Source organism: Micrasema longulum, unplaced genomic scaffold (genome assembly GCF_059751315.1).
Source record: "Micrasema longulum isolate JH-2025_06_02 unplaced genomic scaffold, ASM5975131v1 h1tg000710l, whole genome shotgun sequence".
Taxonomy (NCBI): domain Eukaryota; kingdom Metazoa; phylum Arthropoda; class Insecta; order Trichoptera; family Brachycentridae; genus Micrasema; species Micrasema longulum.
This window is the reverse complement of record NW_028277906.1, coordinates 1-10937: the sequence shown is the minus strand read 5'-3', so window position 1 is coordinate 10937 and position 10937 is coordinate 1. Positions and strand designations below refer to the sequence as shown.

The window sequence follows — 10937 nt, the reverse complement described above, 5'->3', positions numbered from 1 at the left end:
ATCTTAATACATTGGTTCTTTCATTGTAAGACTTACATTTCTTCAAAATCAATGGACACTATCCTAAACTGGATACGAAAATCGAAATGTCATTTCATCAAATTCTGGATTTGCATCCGTCTGCCTCTGAGGTACAGATTCCTTATTGGAATTTAATTTGCATACGATTGACGTCTTCTGGATCTTCATACATTAGTATCATTTGCCACATCCTATGTGACATGTGAACTAACTAGTTCTCTTCAATGATGAATAAAAATAAATTAAAATACGTAGACCAAATTACCTAACTTAATCCTTGGATTATTTGCGTCTCAAAAAAGGAACAACTATTTCTTTAAACGTTAAAAAATGAACAGTCTCAAGGGCTACTGCATTGGTACACCAATCGCAGCGTACCTTGATCATCTTTGTTACATGAAGGTAAGACGATCAGTTTTACGCTTCAGATACCAGTCCAGAGACTTGCTTGCCCACCACATACCGCACACCGCATCTGAGGACATAAGTCTCCTTGGCAGTGCCCGCATACACGGAAAAGTTGCTCGTTGCCGAATGAGAAAAGCTGCCCGAAGGAGCTCTCTATAATCTGGTAGCCTTAGAGTCCTTGTGCTAAAAGATGGTAATCCAGAAGTACATAACATGTACTTATTGAATTGAGAAAAGAGGGAAGTAAATTCTTTACTGTCTGGGATTAAACTGATTAGACATAATTCATTGAAATGATTACAAAACTTTTTAAAAGCCTCAAAATTCTTTTTGGAAGCCACAGATCTGTAAATCCAACAGGACCTATAACAGGGCTACGGATAGTAGCGAGAAGCTCCATTCGGTAATCGTAGAGAGGGGGAAAGGGACAAGACCGCAGGATGTGTTCATGTGACTGATTAGGATATTCGCAGCAGCACAAAGGGGAATCAATAATATTAAAAACAAATAATTTGTAATTAAATTTACCATGACCTGATAAAAACTGCAGAGTCCAGTGATCAGGGATAACCCAAGAAGATTTTAAGCGTTGATGGATTGAAGGAAAAAAGAAAGGTAACCCTCTCTGAAGGGGACCAATCCAGGGACTATGAAAAATATTCTAGTGTAAAAAAAAACACCCTTTTAAAGAAATATTTTATATTAACCATGTCGGGAATCGAACCCGAGACCTCTTGCACGGTAGACAAATGCGCTGACCATTATGCCACGAAGCCAACAGTCCTACACTGGCCTAAAACCCTCTTTGTAGGTTGAAAAACACTGTTATAAGTTATCAAAAGAGATTTTCAATCACATCACATTCTAGAATTATGCATTTGAAGATCTATACAATCCTTTATTATTTGCCATAAATAAACTGTATAAAAAGTGAAAACAAAAAAAAACGCATTACAGTTTGTCATTGAAAATATTTTGTAATTTATTATTGAATTAAAAGTGTATTCTCACTCATTTTTTATTTCTATAGTAATTGAAATAAAACAGTTTTCATAAATTTTGAGTAAATGTGATATGATTATTTACCACTCGATGGTTCATAGGTACTACTTTTTTATCCCAAATATGCACCTTGATCATCTGTTACACGGAGGCGGTCAGAATTTTTTCATTAAACATTAATAACTTTACATTTTTAGTGACAGTTTGTTTGCATGTCAATGCATGTTTAAACGTATCGCAATATGTTTACACTGTTTGTTTTAAAATACGCATGTATATAAATATTCTGTATTTCATCTTGACTTGGCCAAAAACATGATTTTTATAGTAAAAAAAACACTTTCCATTGTGTAAAGATTTTACAAAAATACTTTACTATTTCTAAGTGTTTTGAATAGGATGCAAACCATCATTTACTTTTTTGTTACTAGTTTAATTGATTTAATGATTCATTGACAGGCGCCGTGGCGCAGTTGGTTAGACGGCCAACTGTGAACTTGGCGTTGCGGGTTCGGTTCCCGTCATTTGCAAGAAAAAAATCCAAGAACGGTTATTTTTCTTCCATGTCGTCTTTTTCCCACCTGCTGAGGAGTCTATAATAGAAAGTTATTCCTTTTTTAAAAACATCTTATTTAAAGTGATTAACCCTTTCTGCTCAGAGTGCTCTAATCAATAAAACTGTCTTATTTTCATTGTAAAAATGATAATTTTGCACCCCGGGAATAATAGTGGCACAACTCAAAATAATCATTTTTACAGGGGAGCAGTTAACACCGGGCTAACAAAGATTCATTCCCAAAAACAACTAAGTAAAATCTAGTTTTAAATGTTTTCAGAAATAACAATGGCATAATTATCATTTTGCCACCTTTATTTGTTGAATTCAAGTAAAAAACTCGTAGAGGTTTTAGCAAAGGGAGTTATAAGTAGCCAAATATTTGTTAATATTATTTATTTAAACATTTGAATGAATTCAAACATTGTAAATATATTTTCATTTATGTCAAAATGTACGCTTTGTGATTTACATATAACATACACATTAATTATATGTATATTGTAATACAATATGTTGTTATGGCTATACATCTTAAATATTTAATGTTTCGGGAAAATGATTTATATCTCGTTAAAAAACATTGATAATGAAATTGTTATTTCAAATATTTATGCTAGTTACAAAAAGTTTAATATTCCCATGGAGACGTTTAGTATTTTTTATTTCATGATTTAGATTTTTTAAATTTTCGCTTTCAATTTTACTTGTGATCTTTCTTCCCGCCTAATTTGTCTATGGAACCCGCGGAATTTTCCAAAATGACGTTTGTGTTTGACGACTATGTGAATATGTGAATTTTTACAATTTTTGTCGTACATTTTAAAGTATTTTCGCCACAGTAAAGAATTTTCGCAAATCCGGAATATCGTGGAAAATATAGAATTAAAAATAGTCCAGAAACCGCATACGCGCATCAAACAGAAGGCGACTAAACTACTCTTAAAGGAGTAGTTTTACGTTTTGACCCCTTAGTTTCTTTGTAGACGTCGCTCAGTACGCAACTCCCGATTTTACGATTACAGCATGTCTTGCAGCTACATAGCGTACGGACAATAAGAAATCTAGCCCGTATTTACACATTTTAAAAATGACAAAGAAATTTAGTCTAAGTGGTCTGAGTATTAATGACATTTTAAAAAATTAATAATATTAATAAAAAAAAGGAGTAAGATAACAACACGTCTTGCAGCTACTAAGCGCATGGATGATTGTAATTCTAGACCTCATTTACAAAATTTAGGGATTTTATAATTGATAACATTTAAGATAAGCTTTTTATACATTAATAGTTATATTACTAGAATTGTAAAAATCCGCTCTAAATTTCAATGCTATTCCTGATTTGTGAAAAAATACCGTATTTTAAGTATGAACAAACTTCCTTATGAAAATATTTCTTTTGTTATATTATGTCCTAGAAAACATTGAAAAAAACCGTAATTTCGGACGAAACTTCCCCATCTGAAATAACTTTTGAAGTGGTTATTTTCACAATGCACGTTGATTTTGTATGGGTTATTGTGACATGGTGACATGGTGACATGATGACATGTGTCGTTCGCACTCTGCCGATGGGGGTTGTGTTGTTGCAAAGCGCAAACCATGTGCATTTGAACGGCTGTGAAAATCTAAGGATTTTAATTAATTTCACAGTACGACATCCACTTTGAGTTTCATAACAGTTATAATATAAACCACTTTGTTTTAATGTATTAAGTATATTGGCAGTCTCACAAAGCACACAGTCATAATATTAGAGACAATGTAATGGTTAATTAGATTAATTCATTCAATCACATTATATTATTATTGTTCCATTTCAACAATTTATATGAACATTTTATATTTTATTTGACACAAATAAAATATTTCATCCTACGAATGAGTTTTATTTATATTAACCCTTTCAGACCTGAACATAATTCCTGTCAAAATAAAAATATTTTTTATTCTGTGTAGACTAACGGAATTATTTGAATTTTTTTGTTTTTTTTTAATGTTTTATACTTTAATAATTATTTAACATTAATCTTAATAAACAATGGGTCTGATAATCGATCGACAGTTTTAATTTGAAATGTTTTACTATTTTGCAGAATAATATGTTTATTCAATCAAATTAATTTAATTGTTGTGAAATATCAACAATGTTTTGAGTATGTCCAAATGCTTGCAGACTGGCTGAATTCCCTCCCTAGGGAGTTGTTCATATTTAAATTTGTTGCAACAGAGAGGGAAAACATTTTTGAGAAGGGAATATGGAAGTCTAGGGAATATGGAAGGCTACTTTACACACTGTGTAACATTCACCATTCTGCCTATGTTTAAACATCCCTTAACTCTTCTAAAGTGGCCACTTAAACCAGCCGATGACAGGTCTTAAGCCCTGTAAATGCCTAGACTTCCATATTCCCTTCTCAAAGGTGTTTTCCCTCTCTGTTGCAACAAATTTGAATTGGTGAAATATGTTTAAAACTTGCTTAAAAAAATAATAAAAAAATAAAAAAAATCTCAATTATAAAACTGTTTATTTTAAATTTGACATTTACTCATCGGTCTGGCCATATATGAAGCAAAGTGTTGTGGCATGCAAAAAATAAAAAAATCACAAATGAGCCACTCTGTACCCCCGCGAGAAGATTCAGAGTAGCACCCCAGGGCCAGTCCAAGGACAATTAACTTTAAAAATAAATATGTATTTCATAATATCGAAAATATTTTTAGGCAAAATTTGCACAAACTTAGAAAATTGATAATAAATCCACCTGGTCCAAGAAAAAGTATAGAAATTGAAAAATATTTTCAAGCGTTGCCTAGTATGTAGGTGAAATATTTCAGTCAGTATGAATATATTTTTCGCGATCTGGCTACATTACGCGGCGACTTCACGCATGCGCGCGGCGAAGGTGGGGCAAAGTGGGGTTTTTTGGACACAGTCCGATGTATTCAAATATGATTCTACCCACCTTCTGGACTATTCTTAATTCTATGGTTAGCACCTAATATCATGTATTTATAATAAGAAAATAGTTTTTACTATGCGGGCCGCCGACCGAGAGCCACTGGCATTGAATATTAGCACTTTACACATTAATATCGACATGAGTGGCCAGTCCAGCGGGATTATCAATTACAGGTTTCAGTATCGTCTGTATAAGCAAGGAGGATGGTTCGCTGGACGTGTGTGTTATTTCTTTGTTGCGTTGTGGGGAAAATTCAGGCGGAATACATAGTGCCATCAGCGAAACTTGAGGCCATTTACCCTAAAGGGCTTAGAGTGTCCATCCCAGGTAACTACATCCTTTTCAGAATGCAAAAACCAGCCTGAGCGTTGAAAATCAAACGAAAAATTAAAACAATGTGTACTTTGTATATTTAAAATATCGTTAATATTGTCGTAGGTTGTATTTTTTTTATAAACGAATACATGATCACAGTGTGTATTTTATATATTCAAGTTCAGTACAGTTTTTTCGAAGTAGATACATTAGTATACATTTTGAAAGCCAAATAATAATAAATATAGGGTGGCGCAAAAATTGTCACCCGATGTTTTTTGGCTGTAATTTTTTTAATGAATGAAAAAAATTTGATTCTGCTATTGGATTATGTTGATTTGATATCTTAATTTTTTCCCATGATGTCGAGAAAAATATCGGCCAATGGGCCGCCGCCAGAATTGATGACCACTCTTTCCACAACTTTCAGAGCTAGGTTCTCGCATTCTTGATGTATATTCTCTTTGAGGACTTCAAGAGTCTGAGACTTGTCAGCATAGACTCTTGACTTCAAAAAACACCACAAAAAGTCAGGAACGGTTAAATCGGGTGATATTGCCGGCCAGTGCAAATCACTAAAACTAGAGACTAAGCGACCCGGAAATACAGCCCTCAGAATATTGGTTGTGGCTTGTGCAATATGCGTCGTTGATCCACCCTGTTTTTTTTAAATTTTATTTTATTTTATTCAGAAAACATACAGTCATACATAATAAGTATTAAAAACAACAATTTTTTAACATAAAAAGATCAATTAAGTTTTCATAAATTATGCAAAATATATAAAAATTAAATGTGACAAAAAAATTAAAAATAAATAAGAATTTCAAGTAAGAAAAGAATAATTATTGACATTTGCGTTTTCCATGGAGGTAATAAATGAAAATACCGAATGTACACTCCGAGCCATCCACGCACACACATGAACGCACATATAAAACATACACAAACATATACATTACATGCGGCACATAAACACAGCATAAACCACTCAAGATGCACATTCAGTAACTATCCCAAATAATCGACCACATGAAGAAATTTTTTGTACAAATGCAACGTGCAGTTAAAAATGTCTATATCAATACTGAGTCCATTATAATTTCTACAGGTACGTCTAATGAATGAATTCGAGGTATAATTGTTTTTACAGGTTGGTACATAAAAAAGGGAAAATCAACAAATGGAACAATTGAAGAAATATGGATGTTCAAACATAGGCAAAATGGTGAATGTTACACAGTGTGTAAAGTGGCCACTTAAACCAGCCAATGACAGGTCATAAGCCCTGCCTTGACTTCCATATTCCCTTATTTAAGGTATTCTCCATCCCTGTTGCAATTTGTTGAAAAAGGAATGGCCCACGCTCAGACGCTGAAGTCTTTGTGGGCATTTTTTCCAAATTATGTAATAGCTTAATTTTAAGATGTATTTTTAAAGTGTATTTTTTGTAATTTAAATTCTATGTAAATATATGTATCAAAAAATAAACAAATAAAAAAAAATTCACCCAAATACTAAGCAACGCCTGAAAATATTTTAGTACTTCTTCTTGGACCAGGTGGATATTTCGACAATGTTTTGAGTTTGTCCAATTGGTTTAGTTACAACCATTCGCGCCATTCCCATATTCATCAATTTTATAGTAGGCTTTAAATAAATAATTTATAAAAAATAAAAAATAAAAGAATTTGAGATGAATAAGTCACTCAGATACCAACATAATATTAAAATTTCTAAATTCCACACAAGTCATGGTCAACATAGCTTTGTCTTCAAAGGTGTAAAAAAAATATAATAGTCTTCCCAGTGAACTAAAAACTTTTAAAAATAATATATCAATAAATAAATTTAAAGTTCATCTAAAGAAATTTTTTGAACTCGTGTCAAAACAACATTAAATTTTAATTAGGATGAATGTATTATTGTTTTATGATTTTTCTTTATATATCCTATGTTTTTATTTTTCTTTTCATGTACTCGTATTTAAAATTATATAAGCTCTTATAAATAAACAACTAAAACAGTGTAAGTCACTCTCCAAGCACAAGAGTTGGTCTCTTTTTTTGGAGAATTACAGTGATAACATTTACTAGATGTGTAAAAGTAGATATGTATAGAATTTAAAAAAAATATGTACCTTTTATGAAATTTATAAATAAAAAAAATAATAATTTAAAAAAAAAAGGAAATAACCCCCTTAGTCTTTATTTTTTGAGGCTAGTCAGCAGGTGGGGAAAAAGCGGATACGAAAGGAAGTTATCAAGAACACACAACACCCAGACCAATTATTGAGAAAAAAATGTTTCTTGGATTTCTTTCTTGCAACTGGCGGGAATCGAACCCTCGACGCCAGCTTCACAGTTGGTCGTCTAACCATCTGCGATAGAATGTGAAACGACACAGATTTCAGATTAACAAGATGAATATTATAACAACGACTGTGCCATGGTAAAAATCTAAAGTACTTTACAATTAAACACTGTAATTTTTACCGCGTGTTAGAAAACATTTTTGAAATCTAATTTTGGCGTAGCACTGAACTTCCTCATTAGACCACAAGTTTTGATTTAACCTGTAATCAAAACATGTATCAAAAACAATAAATAGATATGTATGTAAATAAAATAAAGCTGCGGAGTTTCTTATCAATTTAATAAGGTAAATAAATATTTTATAAATAGTTGAGCGTCTAAATTATTGAGAAAAACCAGTGATTAAATTAATGATCAAGAGGTCTAGACCTAGAGTTTTAAAAGCATCGTGTTTACACTTAAAATCATTTAGTAATCTCGCGTAACAAAACATGTCTTATATCAGTAATCATCATATTTATATGACATTGACAGAAAACTCATCCTAATTAGGTTATAGGCATGGCCACAGAACCGGTATATCGAAACAAGTTTTAACTCTTTTAACGAAAAATCATCAGAGGCCGAACACAAAAATAAAAATAAATTTTGACAAATTACCCAAAAAAAATTTACCGTTTATTACAGCTAAAAAATAAATTATTTTTGCAATGTGCGGATCTGAAAGAGGCCACAAGACCAATAAAACAGATCCGGGTAAGTAGGTGAAAACACCCTTTTAAATAAATATTTCATATCAACCATGTCGGGAATCGAACCGAGACCTCTTGCTTGGTAGGCAAACGCTTTGACCACTACACCACGAGGCCGGCAAAATTACAAATCATTAAAAAATCATAGCAACAATAATACGACATAATTATAATTTTTTTTTTTGGCGTACTTTGTCTATTAACATTAAAAATATATATGTATATATATTTTATTTTTGTATTTTTGTTAAATATAATATATAATATATATTTTTTTATTATTAATTATTTTATTGATTTTTTTTTATTGAATTTTTCTAAACAATTTTTTAATTCCCGCCAAAGTGCAAAAGCAGTTTTTTTGCAGGGATTCCTCTCTTTAAACATTTTGGTAACACAATATAATAATGTTTACATTTATGTATAAAAAATCTTAGATATATAAATAAAATGTTTGTTTTCCCCATTTTTTTTTTACACACTAAACTTAGAATTTAAGAAAAAGATTTTTAAAACCAATTTTACTTTATTTTTATTTAAACGAATATTCTTTATTTCGTCCGGGAGTCTCTTTACTATGCGAGGGAGTATATACGCCCTGGTCCTCTCTCCATACGCATTTATGGCTCTTCTTTCTATGAAATTTCCTTTCACTTTTTGGCGCGTTTCATGCTTCTGTGATATTGGCGTTTTGTAGAAATCCATGAAGTCCTCTGTTACCAGGCGATGGTATATCATATTCTGTACCGTCAAAACTTTACTCATCGGGAAAAGATTTTCGTATTTATTAATGAAGGTAAAACAAGAACAGAAAATATAAAAGGAAAAATAATGAAACCCACTAAACCGCGAAACCGGCTTGTCAGCAGGTTTCTTATTTTTCCTTTACAAAGAGAAACGTTAGAGAAATTATATAAATTAAAAAAGTAATATAAATACTATTAAGAACTAATAGCATACCTATTTTTCACACAAAATTTATTTACAAAAATTAAAATATATGACTTAAAATGATAATCAATATAAAGCCTTGTTACATATTGGCCATTTAATTATATTTTTCTTAAAAGCTTTGTCAACATTTTCTTTTAAAATCATCTTACGAATCTTATTAAAAATTTTAGTAATTGTATAATGAAGTGTTTTTTGACCATACTTGTTTACAAACCTCGGTACTGACAAGTTTTCAACTTGTGCTAGCTTTGTATTATGTGAATTTAAATACGTTTTCTTATAGTTACTATCAAATCGGCATCTAGTAACAAATTCGAGCCAAAGAATAGCATTTACGGACAGGCACCCTTGCTTTTTAAAAAGTTCGGGTACCTCTTCCACTTAGCTTTCCTATTCTGACGGCATTAGGTAAAAAATACTTAACTTTCTCATTCTGACGGCATTAGGGTATGTTAGTTCATCAGCTCGTTAGTAAACCGATACATTTAAAAGCAGACAGAAAACACACATACATCGTCATAAGCTCGACAACCCTGGGTCGGCCTCGGTTGAATTCAGTCAATGGTGCGGCACACGTTCAACGAAATAAACGCGCGTTTCACGACACGAGGTCTTATTATGGTGGGTGATCAAAGGATACCAAGGTGGTTGTGGGTACAAAGGATGTTGAAGTTGTTACAATACCTGAACAATGCATACCCATATAATGTGCAACCAAGTTATATTACAATTCTGTAATTAGTATAACCTAAAAACCTTTTCCTACGGTTCTTTGTGTAAAAATTGTATATTTTAATTTAAAATATCAAAACAGTTTCGTAAAAAAAAGGGAAAAAGCTCATAGAGTTAAAAATTTGAGTACAAAAGTTTGATCATTTTATCAGTTGGTTCACTTGACCCGCAATGGATTCATATTATATACACACGCGAAAGATATACAATCTAATTAATACATAATCTACATAATATGCATATGTGTATATTTTTTAAATTTCAGATGAAGATGGAATTTCGTTGTTTGCTTTCCATGGTAAACTCAACGAAGAGATGGACGGCCTGGAGTCTGGTTCTTGGGCTAGGGATATACCCAAGCCCAAGGACGGAAGGTGGGTGTTCAGGGACAGGAACGCCAAGTTGAAGGTCGGAGATGTCATCTACTTCTGGACCTACGTTATATACTCCGATGACGGAGGACCAGCGCTAGGGTACAGGCAGGAAGATGGTGTTTGGAATGTGACAGGTAAAAAAGAAAACAATCTTTGCCTTTGTAGGATTTAAACATGCAGTTGAATGGGAGCTCCTACCTAGTTGAAGGCTGACAGAAGAATATGACGTTGTGTTTCGATGGGTGTTTATTACATGTTAAATAAACAGAGTAACAGAGAGAGTAACTGCGTAAACGTTTTCCTCGTTAAAGTTTCCACAAATCTCTCCTTCCAAGCCCAGATCCGTAAAGTATCGAGCTATTAAGTAGAAGGTGAGCTCTTTAATATCCTCAGGTATCTTCAATATAATCAGTGGTCCCCCGAGGATGAGGCTCCTTTTATGAAGCATCACATTCACATATAATGAGTTTAGGTGTTTCCTCATCTGCACTGCAGAACCTACATCTAGAAGTTTCGGAAAACTATGAGTGTTATTACTTATA

The 10937-nt window shown here is 32.4% G+C and overlaps 1 protein-coding gene across 1 annotated transcript; it reads left to right on the top strand.

Moving 5' to 3' along the window:
• The first annotated feature begins 5147 nt into the window (after positions 1-5147).
• Positions 5148-10582, top strand: LOC148279517 (beta-1,3-glucan-binding protein-like). The gene is made up of 2 exons (XM_088229808.1): positions 5148-5280; positions 10287-10582. The coding sequence occupies exons 1-2, from the start codon at positions 5157-5159 to the stop codon at positions 10565-10567; spliced, it is 405 nt and encodes a 134-aa protein (XP_088085934.1). The 5' UTR covers positions 5148-5156; the 3' UTR covers positions 10568-10582.
• Positions 10583-10937: the final 355 nt, after the last annotated feature.